General features: G+C 49.5%; 1 protein-coding gene across 1 annotated transcript; it reads left to right on the top strand.

Moving 5' to 3' along the window:
- Positions 1-6,784: 6,784 nt before the first annotated feature.
- LOC101431747 (keratin-associated protein 12-1-like) lies at positions 6,785-7,294 on the top strand. Its single transcript, XM_071214499.1, has one exon. The coding sequence runs from the start codon at positions 6,785-6,787 to the stop codon at positions 7,292-7,294; it is 510 nt and encodes a 169-aa protein (XP_071070600.1).
- Positions 7,295-26,571: the final 19,277 nt, after the last annotated feature.

The following is a 26,571-nucleotide window of genomic DNA, read 5'->3' as shown; positions in this document are numbered from 1 at the left end:
TTGGATTCTTCTGCTGCTCCCTTCTGATTGTTAGGCTCAGCCTGCTTTTCAAACAACGTGGCTCGGCCTCAGTGCCCTTGACCCTAGAATCAGAAGGTTCCAGTAGATCAAGCGTTACCTTCCTCAACTTCTTTGTTTCTCTCCTTCAACCAAGAAGTTAGCCTGTTCCCTTGATAGCAGGACTCCTGTTCTTTCCCGTGTGTTTGGTGATACAATCAATTTCCGTCACTACCGTTCTATTCTCTTGGAATGTCAGAAGCCAGTGCCATGGTCTTACAAAACTACGAAACTCAGAAAACTACCGGACTCAGAGCCACGTGCTGGAGTGAGCCACGGCCCCCAGGCAGGCCGTGCGAGTTGAGAGCTCAGCTCTTCCCCGCCTGCCTCCTGTGGCGCCGCTCAAGGCCAGCTCTGCAGGAGAGTGGGGGCCAGTGCCCCGGCCGCGCTGCCCGGGCGCGGGGTGACCTGCGGGGCTCTGCCCGCACGTGGAGCTGAGCGGCTCCTCAAGTCACGGCTGCAGGTGGGTGAAAACCACCACGTGGCCTGAAAGGCCGCTGCGCAGAAAGCCGCCTTGTTTAAAAGAACAGAGCCTGTGGCTGCCCAGCCCCGGGGCTCGCGGTGCCCAGTGGTGCTGGCCTCTTAGCGGCCCTGCGGGGTCTCCCCGTTGGCCTATGTGGTCAGGCCAGTGTCTGCTGCTGGCAGCTGTCCCTGAGGCCACGGGCGAGGCGTGTGGCTCAGGTGGCAGCACTGCCTGAGGCTCCCGTGCCCTGGTTCTGCTGAGGTCCCCTGCCCCCTCCACACGGGGCCTCCTTAAGGCCGGCTCACGTGGGCTTCTCTGCATAAAGATTGTCCCCTAGACAACCCCCCAAGGTGGCCAGCGGAGGGAGAGTCCCAGCTGCTGGACACGCCCGAGGCGTGCGCTCAACCCAGGCTGCCGCAGCTCAGCGCTGGGCGGAGCCGGGCCGTCCAGCTGTCGTGGAGGGGCTGCGGCCACAGACCCGCCCAGAGTCTCCAGGGCTCGCCCGCCACCCTCCTCGGTCTCCCCACGATCCCGGAAGCTCTTACTCCATGTGGAAAGACGGGGAGTCGTCAGCACGCTCGGGTCAGTAGTTACGGAGTTTATGGGCAGTTCAGAGAGGGAGCCGCTGAGCTCGCCGGGCGGCAGGCCACGGGACCGCCGAAGGCCCGGCAGGACGCGGGGTCCGTGCGCCTTGGCCGTGCGCCCCGGGGACGCGGAGGCCGGTGGCCCAGCTGCCCCTCCAGCCCCCAGAGGTCATCGCAACAGCAACAACGTCGGGGGCAAATGAGGCCCCAGGGGCGGTGCCCAGGGCTCTTCGATGTCGTAAAATTGTAAAAGTACACGGTGGCTGCTTTTTACTACATATTCAAGTATGACTATGGCTTAATATATTTTTTAACAGTCAATTGTCTCATCAATCAATTAAGAGAAGAAAGAAAATGAGTCTTCCATCTTGACTCACTTTGGCCCGCTTTGGACGCTCCTCCTTCCTGCCCGTGGGTTTGGCTTCTACCTGGTTTCTGTCGTTTCTCTTCACCTGAAAGGTCACCTGATGTCTCGGGTAAACATGTCTCTCTGCTTTCATTTTTCTGAAACTGTAATTCATCCTCATTTTTGAATTATTTTTTTCTAGGTATAGAATACTAGGTTGACCGTTTGGTCTTTCTGTATTTTAAAGATGTTGTCCCACTGTCTTCTGGACTCTTGCTTCTGATGAAGAGTCAGTGATAATTTTCATCCTCATATACCTGTATGTAAAGTAGCTTTTTACCTCGCCGTTTCCAAGATGTTCTCTTTAGTTTTGATTTTCATCACTTTGACTACTATATACCCATATGGATTTTTCTTTGTATTTATCCTGCTTGAATTTTCCTGAGCTTCTGTATCTTTAATTTGGTATTTAAAAAATTTGTGTTTGTGAAATAATTGGCTGTTATTTCTTCAAAAATTGTTCTGTTTCAGTATCCTTATCTTCTACTTCTGAGGCTTAAATGTATATTAGAATTTTTAAAAAAATATTTGTTTATTATTTATTTCTCTCCCCTTCCCCCCCCACCCCAGTTGTCTGTTCTCTGTGTCTATTTGCTGTGTCTTCTTTGTCTGCTTCTGTTGTTGTCAGTGGCACGGGATTCTGTGTTTCTTTCTGTTGCGTCATCTGGTTGTGTCAGCTCTCCGTGTGGGTGGTGCCATTCCTGGGCAGGCTGCACTTTCTTTCGCGCTGGGTGGCTCTCCTTATGGGGTGCACTCCTCGCACGTGGGGCTCCCCTATGCAGGGGACACCCCTGCATGGCAGGGCACTCCTTGCGTGCATCAGCACTGCATGTGGGCCAGCTCCACACAGGTCAAGGAGGCCTGGGGTTTGAACCGTGGACCTCCCATGTGGTAGACAGATGCCCTAACCATTGGGCCAAGTCCGCTGCCTATATTAGAATTTGATATCATCTTGCAGGCTCTTTTATTTTTCTTAATTCTGGTTCTTCAGGTTGGATAGTTTCTATTGATGTGACTTCAATTTCAGAGACTCCTTGTTTTTTCATCTTCAGTCTATTGTTAAGTCTCTCCAGTGAGTTCTTATTTCAGCTATTATGTTCTCCAGTTGCAGAATTTCCATTTTTTACAGATCTTTTTCTCTTTTGAGATTCTCTGTTCACTCATTAATATAATACTTTCTTTGATTTATTTTAGGATATTTTTCTTCTACTCTGAACATATTTCTATTTTTCTTTCTTTTTTTCTTCTTTTTTTCAAGTTTTGATGTTGGCTTTTTTTCTTCTTTTTTTAATTAAAGTTAATAGATCACAAGGAATGTTACATTAAAAAACATAAAAAAAAACATAAGAGGTTCCCATATAACCCACTCCCCGGCCACATCATTTTTGTAAATTGTATTTTTTTGAAGATATATACATCACAAAAAAATGTTACACTAAAAAATATAAGAGGTTCCTGTATACCCCACACACCCCCACCCCACTCCTCCCACACCAACAACCTCCCTCATCATTGTGGCACACTCATCACACTCTGTGAACACATTTTGGAGCACTGCTGCACCACATGGATAATAGTTTAACCTGTAGTTCCCACTCTCCCCCAGTCCAATCAGTGGGTTATGGCAGGATATATAGAGTCCAGCATCTGACCCTGCAATATCATTAAGGCAATTCAAAATCCCAAAAATGCCACCACATCACATCTCTTCTATCCTCACCCTGCCCTCAGCAACTACTGTGGCCACTTTCTCCACCTTGATGCTAAAATTTTTTCTATTACTCCTCACAATAGTTTTATAGGAGAATATCAGTCAGTCCACTCTAGTCCATATTTTATTCCTCCATTCTGTGGACCCTGGGATGGTGGTGTCCACTCCACTTCTAGATCAAGAGGGGGCTTAGATTCCACATGGATGATGGGTGCAATTCCTCTGCTTACAGTTGAAGGCACTCTTGATTCCCTGGTGTGGTGGCTGACCATCTTCACTTCCCTGTTAGCTGACCTGGGTAAGACCAATGAACCAGAGAGTAGGAGTTGCCACTCTGCTGAGGCTCAGGGCCCAGCTGGCACATGGGCAGTCCAGAGATTCAGTTCTCCTGAGTATACACCATCCCTAGCGCCAAACACAGGTTCAGTAAAAGTGAGAGAAGAGGCATGTGTAGAAAAGGCACATCTGAGTCCAGCTCCATCACACTCAGGAGCACAAATTCCAAAGTAGGACCTTCTGACATGGCATAGAGCTTCAAATCCATCTGCCATGACTATATACCCTGTGGATCTCTGTAGCCTTCAGGAGAACCATTACCTTGGGTTGTATCTACTTTGGCTTTTTCTGGGGTCCTGCTGAGGTGTGCGTAAACACGACCCCTCTATGACCTCCTGACTCTTTTAGGAAGACTCTTGGCCATATCAACTCATTTGTCTTTGCCATTTCCCCCTTTAATTAAAGGTCAAAGAGCCATTTTTTAACACTTGATCCAAAATGTAGGCTAAGATATTCTACTGGTCTGAGTTGACCCTTTTATTCTATGTCTCTTTCTAGTTGTTTCTCCAGTTAGTGATTGGTAGTAATCCCTCGGCGCCAGGGAGGCTCATCCCCAGGAGTCATGTCCCACATTGGGGGTAAGATAATGCGTTTACATACTGAGTTTGACTTAGAGAGTGGCCACATTTCAACAACATGGAGGCTCTCAGGAGGTAACTCTAGGCACCTGTAATATGTTCTTTAATGTCATTATTTGCCAACTCAAGTTTGGTGTCTTTTGACTACTTTTTGATTTCTTCTTAACTGTCAATTACATTTTCTTATAGATTTGTATGTCTGGTGATTTTTTATTGCATGGTTTACATTTTGTTAATGCATTGTATAGAATCTGGATTTTGTATCTTTTTTTGTATATTAATTTTTTGTTTTTTAGCAGGCAGTTATTGGATGATCACCTTGAACTTGTGTAAGCTTGTTTTCATTCTTCCTTAGGGCAGATCTTGGAATGACAGAGGTGTTTTCTAAGCTCTGTAACTTGGTGGGACTTAAGCAAACTGTGTGTCCTGAAGATGCTGTCATGGATTGGTTTAGGGTCTGCTAGGGTGGGTCTAGTGCTGCCTGCTCTAGGCCGTGGCCCTTACGTCCTATGGTGCACACTGTGTGGAGCCTCACAGGAGTTCCACTCTCCACCTTGTGGGGGGGTCTCTCTGATCAGCCTCTTGTGGTCTTCCTGAGCATGTGGAGCCCACCACCTTCTTCCACAGACCCCTAAGGGGCCCTCACAGAGACACGGGGAACCAATTCTATGAACCAATTCTATGAACCAATTCTGATATCCAACTGCCACGTTCCAGGTGTTTCCCCTGTTTCAGACTCTGATATTTTCCCCCTCTGCATGTCATGCTCAGACTCCATCCCTGTGCACTGCACTCACAAGGTGCGTGTGGAGCTCACCTTGTGCGTTTCCCTCATCTCAGGAGTCACAGCCTTGCGCTGACTAGTGACCACTGCCTGAAGCTTCATGCCTCATAAATATTCTTCGGAGGTATAATTATTTGTTATAGGTGTATTCTGGCAGCATTCTGTCAAGTTCCCCAGTGTCGTTTTGATTGCTTGTCCCTTCCTAAAGGTTCCTGGTCCATGCGGCAGAGGTTGAGGTTTGTGGAAGACGTGTGGGTGCTGCTCATCCCTGCTCGCTAGGGAATGAATGAGAAAGGCGGATGTCAGGGAGGTGGGGCAAAGCCGTCAGCACATCAGTGATAGAACAGCTGGATAGCTCGGCATAGGTGTGTGCGTTCTAGAACTTGCAGGTTGCCCTGTAGGACCACAGGCGTCACCCACGGGGCAAGCTCTTTCTTACTGAGTTTGCCCTGGCCAGGCAGACCACAGCGTGAGCTCTCTGCAGGCAGGTCCCTGTCCTTGCCAGAGGGTCACCCGTCTGATGATCCTCTCCACCTCTGCAAGGTGGAGTTTGGGGTACAGGGGGAGCAGGAGAGGGGAGAGATGTGGAGGATAATGCTCAGTGGAGTCCTCTCTTTAAGGAAGAAGACTCAGGCGTGGAGCAGAACAATTCAGGTCCTGCGCACAAGCATCTGGCTGGTCCTTGTGTGCTCGGTTGTGTGGCTGCCTCTGCCACGCTGAGGTGGGTGTCAGCCAGGTAAGGAGCCTCCCTAAGAAAGTACCCTGTAGATCCAGCCCAAGTCTTCCAACTCCTCCGTCCCTGCCGGGAGTTCTTTCAGGAACACCGTTATATTCTCAAAGCGCCCTTGCTGTCGGGGCGAATGTGGGTGTGAAATAAGAGTGACTTTGAGTTCTTTATGAAGAAGGTCATCCAAAGCATAGTCAAGATTTTGGAGTCCAAAACCTTGGGAAGGGTGGAGAGAGATGCTACATCACTCCTTCCTGTCTGGCTTTAGGGGGATGTAGGTGGTCAGGCTAGAGCCCCAGGAATAGGTGGCTGCAGACACAAGCCTGTCTGGCTGAAACAGGTGCAGCACAGCCGCACTGCCCACTCGGACTGCTCCCACCCGAGCCCCAGGAGCCTGCGCGGACAGGAGCAGGTTGAGCTGGTCTTACCCGTCCATGTGCCCAGGACCCCACACTTCCTGGCTCGTGCTTGGCCTTCCAGCCCCGCCTTGCTTGGCCTGCGTCTCCATCCAGGAGGTCCCACCACGTAGCTCATCTTGCTTCACTTTGAGCCTTTCCCAAGACAAGGGTCCAGTGGGAGCAGATAAGAATTTCTCCACGACCCACACCCTAAAGTCCCCAGGTATCCCCCATGTACGTCGTGCCCCGTCCTTCCGTGGGGGCCTGCTGGCTCTCCGGCTCCAGCCCTCGGCCCCCTGGACCCTCCAGGCAGGACCAGCCACCTCAGGGCCCCAGCGGCTCCTGGGGAGCCCACGTGGCACCTGGCGAGAGGGCAGCGCTTTGTGTTGAGGATTGCTGTCACACGGAGGGGAGATCTGGAGGTGCAGTGTTTGGACTCACACGGTAACTCAGGTGAACTGTAGGTATGAGTCAGCATCGGGGCACCAATAATAAAACACACCGTCAGGTTCCAGGCGTGTCGGGAGCGTGGAGGGGGCGCAGTTTGTCGTGAAGCGGAGGGCCAAAAAAATAAACAAACACCCGCGAGAGGAAAACAGGGAGACAGCCTGGAGGAAGCAAAACAAGGAAGACCCCAGCTGTGCTGCTTTGTTGTCCAGACGCCAGGGCTGGGTATAAAGGCCACCGGGAGGGGCCTCCAGACCAGCACCAGCCCCCTGCTCCTGCCCGCCACCCCCGCCATGTGCCACCCCAGCTGCTCCGCCGTCTGCCCCGGGTCCCCGTGCTGCCCGCCCCCGGCCTCCCGCGTGGCTCTGCTGTGCAGGCCCCTGTGCGGCGTGGCTGCCTCCTGCCAGTCGGCCTGCGGGGCTGCCCGCTGCTCCCCGTGTGGCTGCCAGTCCCCGTGCCGCCCCACGGCCTCCCCCTGCAGCCCGGCCTGCTGCGTGCCCAGCCCCTGCCAGGCGGCCTGCTGCGTGCCCATGAGCTGCCAGCCTGTGTGCATGCCCGTGCGCTGCCAGCCTGTGTGCATGCCTATGAGCTGTAAACCTGTGCGCATGTCTGTGAGCCGCCAGCCTGTGCGCTGCCAGCCTGTGTGTGCGCCCATGAGCTGCAAACCTGCCGTGTGCGTCCCCATTACCTGCAAACCTGCCGTGTGCGTGGCCCCCTCCTGCCAGCCCTCCAGCTGCTGCCAGCCCTCCTGCCCCGGCCTCGTCTGCAGACCCGTCTCCTGTGGCCCCTCTGCCTGCTGCTAAGCCAAGGTCATCCAGATGCTCCGTTTCTGAGTAATGTACACCTGGCCTCTCCTAAGACATCCCAGCGTATCCACCCCCATAAAACTCACGGCAGGTTCTCCAGCCATACTTGTTCCATAACAGAAAATGTCCCCAGTTTTCCCCGCCACATCAGCCCTCTCCAAGACTCTGGGCAAAAACCCTGGGCTTCGCCGGTCCTAGTGGACCAGCCGCTTGCTCTGCCCAACACGTCTGTTATGGGAGTTGGTAGCAAGGTGCCTTGCCTTTAAGCCAAATCAAAATAAATGTGAGATTCTGACACCTGCCGCTTGGCTCTCGCGTTCTGATTTTGAGTGGACGTGTCTGGGCTGCACAGCCAGCATCTTCGTGAACTGGTGGTGGGAGGAGCTGGGGGGCGTCCATTCCCCAGCCTGGTGGGAACTTTCCTATGGGGGGAGACGCCCGGCTCCCTTTCTGTGATGTGAGCTGGTGCTAGAGGCTCCTCGCTGCCCACCTGAGACCCCCCATCTTCCAGCACATGCTTCTCTTTGAGGGGCTGCCCAGACCCTCCTGGAATTCTCCAGGCCCTCCTGAGGGTGGGAGGCAACTGCCGGGCATGCGGGAGGACCCACCTGCAACTAGCCTCTGGCTATAGAAAGCCGGCGAAGCAGAATTTTCTCTCTTCGTCAATTAAATTTTTAAAAATTTATCAAGTAATACACATATGTGTTCAAAACATAAAATTCGTGCGAAAGACTTAGAACAAGTTCAGGGCTCCCTTCTCTACACCTCCCACTTCCCCAAAACCCCCTCTCCAGAAGCTACCGGACTTGACTCTTTCATTTGTCTTTTTGCTATTTATGCAGCTCCATATTTTCATGTCATGTGCAAATACTGCCTACCTTTGGAATCATCTGTTCTGGGCGTTTCTGTTGACTTCTGGTGAAGCGGATTTAGCTGTTTTGCATTTTCCTCCCCTGCTGTTTTTCCCATGCTTCTCAGTGGTTAGACACTGTTGACAGGTGGACTGTCGTGTTATCCAGCTACTACTCACGGTGGGACGTCGCGGTGTGCTGTGATGGTGTTTCCTCGCTTACTTTGCCCTGAAGCTCAAAATTGCACTGATTTTTTACTTGTATAGTTTCATTTTTATCTACCCTCTTCCCACAATTTCCAACAGCCTCGCTTTGTAAGTTTGCGCAGCCTCCTTCCTGTCTCCTGGAATTCTTTTTGCCTTTCTCCTGGGAAGGATTCCTACTCTCCTGGATCTCGTCTTCCTCATTCTTGGCTTACTTCCCTTCCTTGGATGCAGCCCTTTTATAGTAGTTTCATCATATTGAAAAACAAACAAACAGAAAAACAAAAAACAAAACAAAAAACCCCAAACATTGCATTAGTTCGTTATTGTTGCCTAAGAATCTACACCAAAATTCAAGGCTTAAAGCAGTAATTGTTCACTGTAGTTCATGTGTCTGAGGGTTAGCTGATCTCATGCCTGATAGCTCTTTGATAATTTAAAACTTGTAATGAAGTTAACTATTACTATGGCATCTTGTGTGGTATAGTGAAGAGTATGCATATATATATATATATACACATAAACACATATACCAATATATTCATAACCGCATAAGGAAGAACTACTCACAGCCCCCGCAGTCTTCCCTCCTGTAACTGGTCATGTGGCCCTAGCTTGTGTTCATGTGGCCCTAGCTTGTGTTTATAACTACCCTTTTTTCACTGCCAATTCCATATCCCCTTTGCCCTCAACAATGACCTCAGGCTGTTCTTTGACAGGGTGTCTCAAACCTTCATTCCTGAATTTTCTTGGCCATTGGTAGTCTTGCTTGGATTGGGTTGTTGCAGTTTTCCATTGACTGTAATCACAGGGCATGGCAGTACTAAGAGACGCCCTAGGGGATCACCTGTATTCCAGGCAAACTCTTTTCCTCTGTTGTGTAGGTGCAGTCCTATTTCCCCTTGATAGTCAGAAAGAACCGCCCCAGTCAGTACAGGAATTCCCTTCTTTGCCTGTTGATTCAAAGGCGTGAGGAGCCCTTCTTTCCCAGCTCGATGGAACCATTGTTGTGTCTCTTGGTGAAAGCACTCCTCCTTTTGGAACTAAGACCTGTTGAAACCATCAGAGTTTAGGGTCACAGGGACAGAGGGCATCATATATTTTAGTGGATCACTAGGGGTAATAGTGAGTGGTGCCCTCCCATTTCCACCCCTTGATTCCAGGATCCCTGAATCCTGGCTATGAGAGAAACAACACCATAGAGTGGACACTGATTTAGCACATACACAGCCTCCTGGAGAACATTGCCTCAGGCCCACAAGGTATCGCCACCTAGTTGGCACTGTAATTGAGTCTTCAAAAGGCCATTCCACTGTGCTATCAATCCAGCTGCTTCAGGGTGATGGGAACATGGTAACACCAGTGTATTCTCTGGGCATGTGCCCATTTCTGCATTTCATTTGCTGTGAAATGGGCCCTTGATCAGATGCAGTGCTGTGTGGACTACCAAGATGGTGGATTAGGCATTCTGTAAGTCCATGGATGGTAGTTTTGGCAGAAGTATTGCATGCAGGGAAGGCAAACCCATATCTGGGTTATGTGTCTATTCCAATAAGAACAAATCGCTGCCCCTTCCATGATGGAAATGGTTCAGTGTGGTCAACCTGTCACCAGGTAGCAGGCTGGTCACCTTGGGGAATGGTGCCATATTGGGGGCTGCGTGTGGGTCTCTGCTGCTGGCAGATTGGGCACTCAGAGTGGCTGTAGCCAGGTTGGCTTTGGTGAGGGAAAGTCCATGTTGCAGAACCTCCATCCTTACTACCATGGCCGCTTTGTTCATGAGCCCACTGGGCAATGACAGGAGTGACTGGGGAAAGAGTCTGCACATGAGTCACAGAGCGGGTCATCTTATCCACTTGATTATTAGAATCTTCCTCTGCTGAAGCCACCCTCTGGTGAGCATTCCTGTGGGGCACAAATATCTTCATGTTTTTTGCCCACTTGGGTCAGTCCACATTCCTCCTCCCCAGACCTCATTGTCACCAATTTTCCAATCATGTTCCTTCCAAGTCCCTGACCATTCAGCCAAACCATTGGTGACAGCCTATGAATCAGTGTACAAATGCACCTCTGACCATTTCTTCTTCCAAGCAAAATGAACAACCAGGTGCACTGCTTGAAGTTCTGCCCACTGGGAGGATCTGCCCTCACCACTGTCCTTCAGGAACATCCCAGAAAGGGGCTGCAGTGCTGCAGCTGCCCACTCTTGGGTGGTACCTGCATGTCTTGCAGAACCATCTATAAACCAGGCCTGAGTTTTCTCTTCCTCAGTCAACTGATTGGGGAACTCCCCACAAGGTCATTCCTGTGTACTGGGAAAGAGAAGACAATGTGGGCATTTGGGCCCCCTTCCCTGTGGCTTACTTGGGTCTCAGGGCCTGCCTGAGCCCTCTCTCCTATGTCCCACCTCTGTTTGATGATGGAGCGCTGCTGTGCACATCCAACCTTATGGCTCACGATGGGCCCATCACATCTCATGGTAACGTCGTTTGGTCTCTTCTAAGGCCCAGTAGTAGACCCAAAGCTGTTTCTCAAAAAAAAAGTTGTTATCTGCAGAGGATGGCAGGAGTTTGCTTCAAAATCCTAAGGTTCTGTGCTGTGAATCCCTAGAGGAGCCTGCCAAAGGCTCCAGCAAGCATCTTTACTTGCCACTGGCACTTCCAGCACCATTGGATCTGCTGGATCACATAGCCCAAGTGGTAGTGCAGCTTGCACAGCAGCCTGGGTCTATTTCTCTTTTTCCCCTCTTTTCCCGGTCCCCACTCAAAACAAACAGCTTTTTGGATCACTTGGTAAATGGGCCAAATTATTATACCAAAATGAGGAATATATGGTGCCTCCAAAATCCAGAGAGGCCGAGTAGGTGTTGTGCCTCTGTTTTGGTTAGGAGGGACCAATCTATTCTTCATCTTAGAAGGATATCTCAATATGTCCCACCTCACTGGACACCTAGAAATTTCACTGAGATGGAAGGCCCCTGAATTTTTGGTGTATTGATTTCCCATCCTCTGATGCACAAATGCCTTACCAATAAGTCTAGAGCAATTACTTCCTAAGTCACTAGGTCCAGTCAGCATACTGTCATCAATATAATGGACACAGTGTGATGTCTTATGGAAGGGAGAGACAATCAAAGTCCCTGCAAACGATATTATAACATAGAGCTGGAGAGTTGATACACCACTGAGGTAGGACAGTGAAGTGTATTGATATCCCTGTCAGCTAAGAGAAAACTGCTTCTGGTGATCTTCACTAATAGGTATGGAGAAAAAAGCATTTACCAGCTCAAGAGCTGCATACCAGGTACCAGGGGATATTTTGATTTGCTCAAGCAACTCTAACACATCTGGAGCACCAGCTGCAATTGGAGTCACCACCTGGTTAAGTTTATGGTAGCCTACTGTCCTCTTCCAACATCCATCTATTTTCTGCACAGGCCAGTTAGGAGAGTTGAATGGGGACTGGTGGGAAGCACCATCCCTGCATCTTTCAAGTCCTCGACGTGGCGCTGATTTCTGCCATCCCTCCAGGGATGGATTTGCGGTTTTGCTGGGTAGGGGCAGTTCAGTGGCTTCCACTTGCTCTTTCCTGCCGTAACAGCCCTCACCCCACAAGTCAGGGATCCAGTGTGGGGATTCTGCCAGTTGCTGAGTGTGTCTGTTCTGATTATGCATTTTGGAACTGGGGAAATAACCACAGAATGGGCCCAGGGGCCACTGGACCACTGTGAGACAGACCAGAGCTAAAACTCCATTGGTCACCTGAGCTCCATCAGCCCCTCCTCGGGGGCCCAGTGGCGTTGGGGTCCTCTGGAATTAGTGTCAGTTCAGAGCCATGTTCTAATATTGCCCCCAAATTATGGTTATTTCCTTCCTACCAGTGCAAGGTCATCCTGGGAAAGGCCATAGGTCCCTTTGTGGAAAGCTGAGAGAAAGATTAGATTGCTGGCTGTGTAGCATGGTCCTTTTTCAAAGAACCCGGCATCCCCTTCTTTCGAGAGGTTCTGAGTCTGTAAAGTGGCTTGAGCCTGGGAGCGGACGTGCCCCCCCACTTGCACACACCTGTTCACACACACATTTGTGCCTACGCATATGCACTCGTGTACACACGCATGCATGCACAAAACAAGACAACATACACTCATGCACGTACACACATGCACACAAAAGACATGCACACAGCATTTGCACTCATGTGTATACAGGCACACACATTCATAGGCATGCATACATCAACACAGCCACACATTTGCACACATGCTTATCCATTCATGCACATGTACAAGACATGTACTTATGCACATGCACACACACAGACTCATGCACTCGTGCCTACCATAACAGCATGTACAACTGTGCTCGTGTCTACACACACTCACACACGCATGCACACACAACGGCACCCTCGTTCCCCAGTTTGGAGCAGGAGCTGGAACTGGCAAATCAAAGCAAGTGGAGAAATTTCCTAAGAGAGGGGTGGGAACCCCCAGTGCTTCCAGAGACCCCTGTTCTTAAGCTCACAGAGATGTGGGCAGAGACCTTGGCTGCCTCAGTTACCCATTCTGTGCCGTTAGGTTCCATTTTGGGCATATCTTAGACAACAAAATTTTAAAACATGAGAAACTAAGAGGATGAAAAAACTGACAAATTTATTAATTTAGGAAAAGGTCCAGGTGAAATGAGCCAACAGTTTCCTTCAGGACTGGGATGAAGGAAAGGAAAATGGGAAAGCCAGTAATGGGGGCTGTTGAGCTGTGCTTCCTCCCATGAGAGGACACAGATTTGGGGGAAAAGAGGACGCCGTTAGGCGCTTGCTTGGACCAGGTGTTGGTCTGGAAGGGATAGTTCTTGCCATGACTCCTTGATGTGACCTGAGCAGCTCTGACCAGGTTTTGGGGACTCGGAGTGGACATCTCAGCAGCAGGCAGGGGGGCCACAGGGGACGGGTCTGCAGACGAAGGCAGGGCAGGAGGGCTGGCAGCAGCTGGAGGGCTGGCAGGAGGGGGCCACGCACACGGCAGGTTTACAGCTCACAGGCATGCACACAGTGGGCTTACAGCTCACAGAGATGCACCCAGGTTTACAGCTCACAGGTATGCACACAGTGGGCTTACAGCTCACAGGCATGCACACAGTGGGCTTACAGCTCACAGGTATGCACACGGGTTTACAGCTCACAGGCATGCACACAGTGGGCTTACAGCTCACAGGTATGCATCCAGGTTTACAGCTCACAGGCACGCACACAGTGGGCTTACAGCTCACAGGCATGCACACAGTGGGCTTACAGCTCACAGGTATGCACACAGTGGGCTTACAGCTCACAGGCATGCACACAGTGGGCTTACAGCTCACAGGTATGCATCCAGGTTTACAGCTCACGGGCATGCACACAGTGGGCTTACAGCTCACAGACATGCACACAGTGGGTTTACAGCTCACAGGCATGCACACAGTGGGCTTACAGCTCACAGGTATGCATCCAGGTTTACAGCTCACGGGCACGCACACAGGCTGGCAGCACACGGGCACGCAGCAGGCCAGCTGGCAGAGGCTGGGCACGCAGCAGGCCGGGCTGCAGGGGCAGGCCGTGGGGCAGCACGGGGACTGGCAGCCACACGGGGAGCAGCCGGCGGCCCCGCAGGCCGACTGGCAGGAGGCGGCCACGCCGCACACGGGTCTGCACAGCAGAGCCACGCAGGAGGCCGGGGGCGGGCAGCACGGGGACCCGGGGCAGGCCGGCTGGCAGGTGGCGAAGCAGCTGGGGTGGCACATGGCGGGTGTGGCTGGGGTGGGAGCAGTGGTCTGGAGGCCGCTCCCTGGGTGGCTTTTATACCTGGGCCGTGAGCGTGCTGGCAACGCGGAAGCATAATTACTGTTTTCCCTTCCTCTTCTTAACACCTTATCCTGTTTGGATTTTGCTGCGTGTGATAATATTGCTCAGCCTTTGACAGCTGCCTCGACTCTGGAGCCCGCTTCTTCCTGAGAAAGCAGCGCTCACGGCGCGTGAGGTCATGAGTCAGGGTGCGTTTGTGTCTCCTTTTCCCCAGAACCCCTGAGAGCACATCTCCCTCTGCCTGCCCCTTCTTCCTGCTTTCAGGTGACTCCTGCAGGGCATTTCCCCACCCCTCCCCACCTGGCCCCCTCGTGCACACATTTATGCACAACCACAAGTGTGCATGCACACACATGCAAACATGTACACGCCCATCTGCACACACACTCATGCACACACACTTGTAGGTGCTGTCTGCTCTTATCGGGGCTTCTTGTTAAACTGACCAGTGATCATTTCTGTGATGCTTATGGCCGAGGTGGGAAGGCAGAAAACAAACACGGGAAACGTTCTGCAGTGAAGTGGTTATCCTGTGAGAGGTGGTTGGCATAGGTCGACTCTAGGAGAAAGCAGAGAAGAGGAAATGAGGTGCATTGGGCTTCAAAGAAAAGGTGTCAAAAATATATTTTATGAATTTCTTCAGGTGTACAAGAAGGTGGACAAGTACTAACGGCTCTACCAACCATTGTAAGAAAACCCTGCCTGCTCCCCAACCCAGGAAACCATAAAGTTGGGGCTTACCGTCTCAGGGCCTGCCTTTCTAAATGTTTTGAAACAGTGCAGAAGAGTGCTTTGCACATTTTTAAAGTTTAAATGTCACCCTCAGTGTGTATCCTTCATAACTTGTATTTTTAGTTCTTTATTGCTCATCATTATGTTAGAGTGATTCGTCCGTGAGGAGACGTGCAGCCTGTGTACCTTCCCGCTCACTGCTCTGTGCTCTTCATGAGTATACGACCGCCTGCCCTTTTATTCTCCACCACACAAATGTACCTCAGTCTATCTGTTTACTCTCCACCTCATATCTTTAACATATGTAAAAGGTTCAAAGCTCAGTTTTTCTGTCACAAGTTGACAACTGTTTTTTCATAAATTTAAAGATCCTTTGAGACAAAACGCACCCAATGGTTGATTGGCCGCTGTCTCTTGTATAGGCATGGCTCATGTGACGATAAAGAAAAGTGTGTGCAGGTTTTCAAAAATTGAGTCACTTGAACTTTAATATTGTTTGTCTCCTTGATCTATCAAGTTCTGAGAGGAGTGTGTTAAAGCCTTTTGCTTTAACACAAGGAGGATTTGTTTCCTCCTTGGAATCAACCAGACTTTGCAATTTTGGGGAGTATTTTGTGGTAAAATAGAAGTTGAGAATTATAACTTCTTGGCAAATTGAACTGTATTATCAACTAATTAGAAGCTGTCTTTATCCATAGTAATGTTTTTTATTTTAGAGTCTATTTTATCTATTAAAATAGTTATACCAGATAATATTTTAGTGGTGTTTGCTAGGCGTATTTCTCTCTCCCTTTACTTCAGTTGTTTTGTTCTTTATGCTTTAGACAAGGAGTTGGCAGGCACTTTTTGTAATGCACAAGATTGTAAATATTTTGAGCTTTGGGGCATATGGTCTCTGTCATAACCTCTCAATTCTACCATTGTAATATGAAAGCAGACAGACAATCTGTAAACCAATAGGTGTGGCTGTGTTTCAATAAAATTTCTTTATGAAACAGGTAGATGGCCAAATTTGGCCAGAAGGAGGACTGTCATTTGATAACCCTTGATTTAGACTGTGCATAGCATAAGCCTGGATTTTGTTTTAAAATGTCTATTCTCTGTTTTTTAACTGGTAAGTTTAATCTATTTATGTTTATTGTGATTTATAATATATTTGAATTTCTGTCACCTATATTTGTGATACTCTTTACTGTGCCTTTTTCATGCTCCTTTTAAACATTATTTTCTACTTGCATTTGCACTTTTTAAAAAATTTCATTTTCTCCCTTCTCTGGTTTAGAAATTTACATGCTTTCAATCCCTTGATTGGTGATCCTTACTAGGAGTTTAGTAGGCATCCTTTACATGTTGTAGAGTTAATCACATGTCTGCTTTCCTTCTAAACAAAAGTGGATCCACTTAATTGCTAAGTCTGTTTGGGGCTCTAGTTTTAACTTAATTGTTCCTTTGAGGGTGAGCTGTTCTTTTTTCTGGTTATTTTAAACATTTTTTTAGTTTCCAGAGTGTTCTTAATTTTCATTAGATGCATCTAGTCACAACTGTATTTCTATTTATCATATTTGTCACATATCTGTGACCTGAGGGTACATGTTTTCCATCACTTACAGAAAATAATCTGCACCTATTTGAGTGCTGTCTTTCTCTAATTCTCTTTGATCTCTTCCTCTGGAATGTCATTTCATCTTTTTTTTTTTTTTGAAACTTTTATTTCATTCGTCCAAGTCTTTTTAGCCACTTTTCCATTTTAAAAAGGCTTTCTGTATCTATATAGTTTCTTCAGAGCAACATTCTAGTTCATGTAAATCCTATGCAGTTCATCTAATCTGCCATTTTACCTGTCCAATGGGTTTTTACTTTCAATGATTTTTTTTTTTTTTTTTTTTTTTGAGAAGGAAAAATGGTTTATTGATGGCCAGCCGGACTCGGGAGCTTTCTGTTTCAATCCCGAGCCCTGAACGACTTTCGAGTTTCTTTTATACAGAGAGGAAAGGTTAAATGGTCCCTTTGTTTCAGTTCTCAGTAGGCTTGAATTAGCATATATCTTCCACATCTTAGGAAAGCATTTAGCATGGACTTCATACATTCTAGATAAGCTTTTAGCATATTTGGTTTGCATTTCCCCTGAATACTTAAAGTTTATAGACCTTGCATTGTTAAACTGCTTCCTGGGACTGGAGTCGTTGCCATTGTCACCAAGGACAGGACTGCAGCCTCTTACCGTCTCACACCCACAAGTCACAGATAGCTCAGGTTATCTCTGAAGAGACAAAGAGCCTCCCACCCAGAGCCCACATCATTTCCCCCCTTTGCCAAAGTTTAACTTGCTAAGCTTTGGCATAATTATTGTTGGAGCTGTGAGGTGGATGGCTGTTTGTTGTTTTGATTGATTATTTATCAATCTTTAGTGTAGCATCCAGGACTGTTTTTAGAAGTTTTCATTCTGGGAAGCAGAATCCTGGGGCAGGGGCCTCCTGCAGTTATCCTGGGGTCACTGGCACTCACATGGATTTCCAGTCAGTTTCCAGATCCATCTATAAATTTTATTTTACCCTTAGAGAGTTTACACCTTTAATCTAAAAGGGGTGCTGAAGGGAGATGATCTCTTTTCTGTAACTGCTTCTTGCTGGCCATGGGCTGTAGTCATTGCCTAACAAGGGGTAAAACTCTTATTTTATTTTAACTGGAGGAAGATGGATCTGGCCTTCCATACGAAGTCAGATGAAGTTTTCATATGGTTAATAAGATGTTCACTCTGAAAGAAACGAACTTAATTAAAAATTTGTAATGTTTTTAAAAGAGGACATTGGATTACAGAGGTAGACAAGGTTAGGTGCTTATAAAGATGGCACTCCTTTTTAAAAGCTGGTGGGAACAGTATATATATACTTTTTCTAAGTTACTTATCTTTAGAGAGAAATTGCAATAGATACTTAGCTTTGCTTGAAGACACATTTCAAGCTGTTTAGTGATTGGCACTCACGTGCTCTGTCAGATGCTCCTGGTGAACTGGCACCCTTTGGGCAATTGGTTCATTCAGGATTAGTACACCAAGTTGGAAATTTTCTTAGTTTTTAGCTGTGGAAGTGATCAGAACTGCAGAATAAAGGTTTTTTACATTTTGGTTTTAATTGTACAATTTCTAGTAATTTTGACTTGTTCAATAGGTGACTCATTATTAGCAAGCAAGCCTCATTTTTGCTACACAGGAGAGTAGAGTAGAATACAGTAAGTTGACTGAGCCTGGCTGAGACTGCCACCTTATTCTATAGACATGTTTATTAACTGTTTAGAAAATGAATTTACAGGAATTTAACATGTCTAATATACTTCTGTACTTGATCCAAAATAGAAAAGATAACATTATAATCATTAGGCATATATTTAGTACAGGATAAGAGTACAGCACTTAATATTAATTAATATATTACTTAATGCAAAGGATTTAGAGTTGCAAATAATAGTTTTAAGTTTCAGGTCTGTAATACTTTACATGTTATCTCTCCATGAGAGCAGGCCATAATGCCAATTGTGTTTAAGTTTTACTTAACAGTTTTACTTAACAGTAAGTAACAGTTAAGTTTTACTTAACAGTATCCTGGTATCATGGCTCCACTTAGCATGTTCTTCACACAGTGAGCAAGTCACAGCATCCTTGATCTTAGAGAGATTTTCCAGTATTCTACTAGCCTGGTGCATAGTGCTCTCTGGCACTATGGAACAGTGCCAGTCTGGAGGTGATATCCATTGCACACTCGGCTGTACTGAGTCATCGTTGGCTGCTGCAGGAGCTTGAAACTGCAGCGTAGTTTCCATCGACTTCAGGAGCAGAACCAGAGGCTGATATAGCGAATATTTTTAGTTGAGGGGTCAGTGACCAGCCTAGCCAATAACGCACATGGAGAGGCCACCTGCAACGTATTCAAGGCCTTCTTCCATGTTCGGAGTTCTTTTTTGTTCCCAGAATCTTTCTCTTCAGACCTTCCATTGCCCTCGATTTTTGTCGGGAAGATTCTGGTGGAGCCCACATCTTTTCTGGATTAAATTTAATCCAGGGGCACCCAGATTTGGGGTTCACCCGAGTCCTCCTGGCTTCCTCGGGGATTTGGAAGGGGCAGCAAAATGCTACCGTCTCTGGCCTTTGTTTGCAGTCCTGCCGAGGTCACCAAAAATGTTGTAGAATTTGAGAGAGATTCAATTATAGAGAGGCCAGGACTCAGGAAGGATTTTGAGAAGGAAAAATGGTTTAATGATCGCCGGCTGGACTCGGGAGCTTTCTGTTTCAATCCCGAGCCACTTTCAATGATTTTATTTATTTTATTTTTTTTAATTTTTCAATGATTTTTTAGAAGTTGAATTTGGTTCTCTTTCAAATCTTTGCTTTTATAGTATCTTGTTCCTTTCTCTTATTTTTATTCCATCTTTAAGCTACACAGATGTTTTAAACATATTTATTTAAAATTCTGTAATCAAGAATTCCATAATTTGAAGTTCTTGGAATGTCTGTTTCTGTTTGTTTTCTCTGTTGCCTTTTGCTCACGTGGACACACGCTCTCATGTGTTTTGTATTTGTGCTCGGAGGCTCTTTATTTGTATTAACCCTGCAATGCCCACATTGAGGGCACATGTGTCCGGGAATTGTATGCTAAGAATGGTGCTAAATTAAAAACAGCATCTCATCAGACACACAGCTTCATGAGTCAGGACCTCATAAAGTGCCCATTTTACAGATGGGGAATCAAGGTTCCAGGGAGTCAGATTGTTTTCCAGCCTGTACACAGTAGAGCTTCCACTCGTACGCAGGTCCACCTGCAAAGCAGCGCTTGCCGATGGAGACGGGGCTAAAGGTCCAGTAGGAAAACTCCACCCTTCAAACAGGGGAGAGGGAAGGCAGAGCGCTCTGAGAGCAAAAGGTGTGACAGACATCACCCGCTAAGCTTGTGGATGCGAAGTAGAGGCCAGAAGTACGAGAACGACAAGAGGGGACCCCCCTCTGGTTTACTTTGCCTTTGGCCATCCGAGGCTGCCTCCTCCCCAGGACTGAAGCTGTGGCGCTGGGGCGCTGCCTGTCGGGGTCACGGCTCGCTGCCCTCAGTCCGCACGAAGCCCGGCAGCAGCAGGTGCAGATACTGAGTGTGTCAGAGCGAGCAGGGAGCCGCCCTCCCCTGTGCGGAGGGCCGGGCCCTGCACCGCAGGGGCGAGGAGGGAGCAGCGTTGGGTGCCGAGGGGAGCCGGCCTGGCCGAGGCTTTCAGTGCACCCTGCGCCCCTTGTCATGCCGTCCCCGTGCGGCTCTGAGCAGCGTGGCCTCCCGACCTGGCCCTTTGATGGACAAGGGCAGCAGGGCTTCCAGGCCCAGGGGAGCAGGGCCCCAGCCTCCCGCCCACAGCATCAGGCTGTCCTCGGGGGGGAGGGGGCAGACAACGAGGCGCCCACCCCGCCCCAGGAGGGCTGTGCTGCTGACGTCCAAGGAGGGGATTCTCAATGGGTCGTTCTGGTCATCAGACGCGGCTGGCGGGTTCTTTCAGTTGCCCTGGAGCGGCCTCACAGGGGCTTTGCTGGTCTGCCGGAGGCCAGCCGTGGAGCCTGGAGAGCTGGTTCCCCGTGGGACCCCGGGCTGCCTGCGTCTGTGACGGGGGAGATGGGAGTTTCAGGCCACAGCTTCAGCAGCAGGTGGGGCCACCACAGGTGACAGGTGTGCAGAGGAGGTGTGGCACACGCAGGTGTGTGAAGTTGGGTGGGGGCGGGGAGGGCGGGGCTGCTCTGGAAGCTCCCTTGGCTGGCTCCAGGCCGCCTTCACACCCGGCTCACGGGCATCCCGGGGGCGAGGCCACTCCTCGTGTAGTTTCCGGTTCCTGGTGGGGTCGGTCCTGTGAGGGACACACGTGTGCAGAGGGCAGCGTCTGAGCAGGCGGCGTCCACGCACATGAAGGCCCGCGCAGGTGTGGACAGGCAGAGAGCCGCACACCTGGGATGGGTGGGGCAGACCCCGTGGGCAGCCCTGCTGGTCGGCCCAGGTGCATGTGGTCAGAGGCCAAGCGTGCCCCGTGGCTGCCGCTTGCACCCCCATGTGCAAATCCCTGCTTGTGCGTCGGGTGTACACGTCTGCACGGGAGCACAGGGTCGCAGGTCCCTGCGTGTGCATGGGGCGTGAGTACCCATGTGTGCTCGTTGGCGGCGCGGTGCCAGGCCCCGGGTCAGTGGGCTGTGTGTGCCCGTTCTCCGTTCAGCCCGGCTGCTGCAGGATGTGGGGGTGCCCGTCTCGGCGAGGAGGGAGGAGGTAGCCAAGACTCCGCCCTGACCCCGCCCCCCATCCCGAGGGGTCAGTCCAGGCCTGCTGTCCCCCCACCACCAAGGGGGCCCTGGAAGGTCCAGAGCAGTCTTCGTGGCGCCGTGCGCCCAGCTCCCGGGAGGAGTCCGAGTAACAGCGGGAGGGGCGAAGCGGTTGGTCCCCCCCTGCAGGGGCCTCAGGTGCTGGCTGGGGGGTGGTCAGCGCAGGGGCGCCTTGGGTGGCGGAGCGCGCTGGAGGGTCCCTTCTGGAGCAGGCGGCGACAACCTGGCCCCCCTGCCCCTGCCGTCTGAGGCCACCGAGCGTTTCCTCCGCCTGAAGGGCGCGGCCCCTTCCCAGGGCCGTGGGTCCGGCCAGGGTCGCAGGTGCGAGCGGGTCACTGGTGGGTGCTGGGGGCCCCCCGAGCCCTGGGGGGGTGCGGGGCCTAAATAGAAGGTGCTGTTCATGCCCTCCACGAGGCGGCGCCGGCAGGCCCAGCAGCAGCCCAGGCCAGGCTTCCCCCGCAGGGTGGCAGGCGGGGCAGGGCAGTGAGGGCAGGCGCCAAGGCCACGGCCAGCCGCCAAGGCCACGGCCAGCCCCGGCAGGTGGGAAGGCCGTGGATGGGCCAGCAGGCCAGGCGGGCCCTTTTCCCTGGCAGCCCCCTCCCCTCAGTCGCAGGGACCCAAACCAGCCCTGCAGCAGCCGGTCCACCCTCTGCCCACCCCGTGCTGACCCTTGCTGCCTGAAGCCACCCGGCCCCCTCCGTGGCTCTGCTGTGCGGCCCGTGTGTGCCGTGAGCTGCCAGCCCACCGCGCCCCGGCCCCTCCTGCCAGCCCTCCTGCCCCATCCCCCCCAGGCCCGGCTCCCCCGGCTCCCCCGGCTTCCCCGCCTGCAGCTGGCCACGGGCAGCACTGGAGTGAGGCCGTGGTCCTGGGTGCTGATCTCTCGGTGAACCCCGTCGCCAGCCCAGCCCAGCACGCTGCATTCGGCCTCCTCGCCCACCTCCCCGCGGCTGCGCTTGGGGCGAGCGCCTGGTCGTCTCTGGGCTGGAGAGGGGGTGCTGCACCCCACGACACAACCGCCAAACAAGGAGGTACAGCTACAGCACCCCATCTGAGGCTTCCCGCTGTGCTCCTCTCCCGGCCCCCCCCAAAGTCCTGTGAGCTCCAAGTCAGGGTTCACCCCAGGCCCCCGTGGCCCGTGGCTTGGAGCCCACCTTTGTCCTTTCCGTCAGGGTGGATGTGGGATCTGGAAGAGATCCCAGGAGCCCCAGGTCTGCGTGCCTCGTGGCCTCGGGGCGCAGCGCGGCGAGGCTGGCCGCCTCCTGTTCTCGGGGTGCTGCTGTTGGCTACAGGTCTGAGTGCGGGGGTAGGTCCAGGCCCCTCGAGCACAGATGTCCGGGTCCCAGCTTGACCAGGTGGTCCTGGGCGGTTAGACGAATGCCCCTTTCACACTCAGATTGTCCCAGTTTTGATGGCAAACTTCAGGACCACCCTACCTGAAGGGCTCCGCACTGCCCCATCGCTGTCGGTGAAGACCCCAGCCCCGGCCAGAGGCATCCCCCGGCCTCCGTCTCCTCTCAGCCCACCGCCTCCTGCCGCACCGGGTGGGACCCGGCCCCCCCAGACATGCACATGTGCTACGTTTCCCAGAGCGGGGCGGTACAGCCCTGTGCTGCCTGCACCCTCCACCTCGGGCTCCCCGAGGAGCAAGGACAGAAGGAGGAGCTGTGGGCTGCCCCGACTTTCCCTTCCTCCTGTGCCATTGCTTCAACATTGTGGGGCCCCCTGACTGTGGGACCTCATGGGCGGGGGTCCCCTGAGGCCCCGGGTACCTGCCGTCTGCTCTCCTGGGAAGCCACCTGCCAAGCCCCTGAGCTAACGCCTTTGCTTGTCCTTCCTGCTGAGCTTTGTGCTGGGGCTCCTCACTGTCAGTTGCCATCGGAAGCATCTAGACACTTGCATTTGCCCACCCTGGCTTGTGTTCTGCGGGTGCCGACTCTCCCAGGACCCGGCCTCTGGGCTGCCCCCGTTTCCACACATTTTGGCCACGTTTGCGGTGGCCCTGGGGGCCCTCGTCGGCAGCAGTCTGGGCTGGGGGCTCGTCTCCACCCAGGATGTCCCAGCTGCTCTTTAGGGCTCAGGCTCTGTTCCAGGTTCCCAAACCTTCTTTCCTGGCTCACTCTCCCCTTGGCTGGCTCCTGGGAAGTAGGATATCTGATCCCCCTGGGACAGCTGTCGTACCCAGCCAAGCTGCGAGTCACACTTAATTGATGTTGATATTTTGGCCGGGTATACAGTTTGGGATCAAAAATAATCTCCTGGATCTTTAGGAAATATTTTAATTGAAATATAACAGCACACAAATCATAAATGTGCAGCTCAGTGACTACAAAGTGAACACAAACACCACAGCTCGGGCCAGCACCCAGGACCCCTCTCCTGCCCCCTCCAATCCTGCCCCTCAAAGGGCTACCGGTGGCCTGACTGCTGGCACTGTGGGGTTAGTTGTGTCCACGTTTTGAGCTTTTTTGTGAATGGCGTTACGTAGCATGTGCACTTTTGAGTCTCTTCCTCTCTGTAGTGCATGTGTGGCACGCACCTACAGGGACGTGTGGTTGTATTTTGGTCAGGGTCACTCTAAAATTCTGTTGAGTGACCCACACTGCACCATTCTACAGTTGATGGACATCTTGGGTGTTTTCTGTTTTGGGCTGTTATGAAAACTGAGGTTAAGAGCATGTCTCTGCTTGTCTCTCAGTGGTCTGTGTTCACATTTCGAGTGGTTATGCACTCCAGAGCAAAGCCGCCGGTCTCAGCCCATGTACGTGTGTGACACAGAAGAGCTACCAAACTGATGCATAAAATGCTCCCACCAAGTATGTTCCACCAGCAGCATGTGAGAGTCCAGTCACTGGGCACTGGGGCGCTCTTTTGTTGGTTTGTTTCTTAATCGTGTTTATTGAGGTATAATTTACATACAGAAAATTTACACTTTTTGGTTGTACTCTTTGCTTTGTCACAAACACATACAACTTATCTGTCTCGTGTCAGCGCCGTCATCCTGAACTAGATGGAGCATTTCCATCACCCTTTGAAATTCCCTCGTTCCCCTTTGGAATAAAAGCCCTCCCTTCCTGGGGTGATGTATGAGAATTCTGCATGTTATGCCTGATTGTTTTGTAAGCACATAACTTCTATATGTATACGGAACAAACAAAACCTTCCCTCCCTGTCCAGTGTCCAGCAACCACTGCTCTGTTGGCCATCTCTATAGTTTGGCTTTTTCCAGAACGCTGTGCAAATGGAATCCTATAGTGCAAAGCCTTCAGGTCTGTCTTCTGCTTTGCACAAGGCATTTGAAATTCACCCATATTGTTGCATTCGTCGGTAGTTTGTTCCTTTTGTTTTGCCGAGTACTACTCCAGTGTTGGGTGCACCAGTTTGTTTACCCATAGTCAGTTAATGGACAGCTAAGTTGTTTCAAGTTTTTGGCTATTATGAATATGTCCACTGTAAACACCCATGTACAGATTTTTGTGTGGTCATCTGTTTTTATTTCTCTTGGGTAAATAGGCATGGAATAGCTAGGTCATACGGTATGCATGCATACTTTTGCCAGCATCTCACAGCCATGAAAAAACACAGCTTTATAGTAATTCTTGAAATCAACAAGTGTGAGACCTCCAACTTTGTTCTTTCTTCTTTAAAAAAAAGTTTAGATGTTCTAGTTCCTTTTTCTGTCTGAATAGGTATTAGAATAATCTTATCAATATTTACAAAAATTCATGCTGAGATTGTGATTGGGATTATAGATCTTTAGATTTATATGGAACTGTAGATCAAAATGGGGAAAACTGACATATTAACAATCTGGCAATCCATGAACTTGGTATATCTCTCCATTTATTTAGCTTTTATTTCTCTCATCAATGCTTTTTAGTGTTCAACATACACATTTTGCAAATTTTCCTGTGATTTATCCCTATTTTGTAATGCAATTCTATTTTTAATGGTATTATTTTAAAAATTTGTATTTGTAATTGTTCATTGCTAATATATAGAAATAAAATTGATGTTTGTATATTGACCTTTATTTTGTGACCTTGCTAAATTCATTTTGAGTTCTAGTAGAAGTTTTTGTGATTTTCTAGGTAGACAATGTAATATGTTAAGAGAGGCTGTGTTATTTTTCTTTTCCAGTCTGTATACATTTTGTTTCTTTTTTCCCCCTTATTGCACTGCTTAGGAATTCCAGTATGATAGTATATAGAAGAGAAATCCTTTTCTTTTAGGGGGAATGCATACAGTCTTTTATGATTAAATATGGTATTAGCTGTAGGGTTTTGTAGATGCCCTTTAAAGGAAGTTCCTTTTAATTCCTGATTTGCCAAGATATATATATATATATATATATATATATATATATATATATATATATATATAGTATATATATATATAAAATCATGAATAGATGCTGAATTTTGTCAAATGCTTTCTCTGGATCTATTGAAATGATCATATATTTTTCTCTTCTAGTCTGTTGATATGAAATCATTTTTGAAAACAATAAACTAACCTTATATTCCTAGGATAAATCCACATGGTTATGACCATTTCCCTCTGTTGTATATTGCTGGATTTGATTCGCCAAATTTTTGTTGAAGATTTTTACAACTTTGTTCATGCAAGATACTGGTCTTTGGTTTAGTTGTTGTTGTTCTTGTTGTTTTGGTAATGACTTTGTCCCCATTTTATGATGGCCTTGTAAGATGAGTTGGGAAGCATTCCTTTCCTTCTATTTTCTGGAAACATTCATGAAGAGTTGGTAGTATTTCTTTCTTAAATATTTGGTAGGATTTGGCCAGTGAAACCATTTGGTCCTGGAATTTTCTTTGTTGGAAGACTTTTAACTGCAAATTCAATTTCTTTAATGGATATGGTACTGTTGAGGTTATTTCTTTTTGAGTGAGCTTTTGTAGTTTTTGCCTTTCAGGAATTTTCTCATTTCTCTAAGTTATCAAACATGGGCATAAAGTATATTGTGATACCTCTATTAGTCAGCCAAAGGGGTGCTGAATCAAAGTACCAGAAGTCTTTTGGCTTTTATAAAGGGTATTTATTTGGGGTAAGAGCTTACAGATACCAGGCCATAAAGCATAAGCCACCAAAGTCTATTTCCACATGTTAGAGCGAGATGGCTGCCAATATCTGAGAGGGTTCAGGCTTCTTGGTTTCCTTTCTTCTCAGTGCTTGCTTCTTTCTGGGTTCAGCATTCCTCTCTTCCCAGGGCTTGCTTCTCTCTGGGCTCAGGGTTCCTCTCTTCCTGGGCTTTCTTCTCTTTCCTCTGTGTGCTTACTTCCGGGGCTCCAGCTTAAGACTTCAGCA

The sequence above is a fragment of the Dasypus novemcinctus genome, chromosome 4 (assembly GCF_030445035.2).
Source record: "Dasypus novemcinctus isolate mDasNov1 chromosome 4, mDasNov1.1.hap2, whole genome shotgun sequence".
In the NCBI taxonomy this organism is placed as follows: Eukaryota; Metazoa; Chordata; class Mammalia; order Cingulata; family Dasypodidae; genus Dasypus; species Dasypus novemcinctus.
Note: the sequence above shows the minus strand (reverse complement) of the source record. Positions and strands in the feature narration are given on the sequence as shown.

What these genes read in the sequence shown, in the direction of transcription:
- LOC101431747 (XM_071214499.1), top strand. Translation starts at nt 6,785, where the DNA reads ATGTGCCACCCCAGCTGCTCCGCCGTCTGCCCCGGGTCCCCGTGCTGC.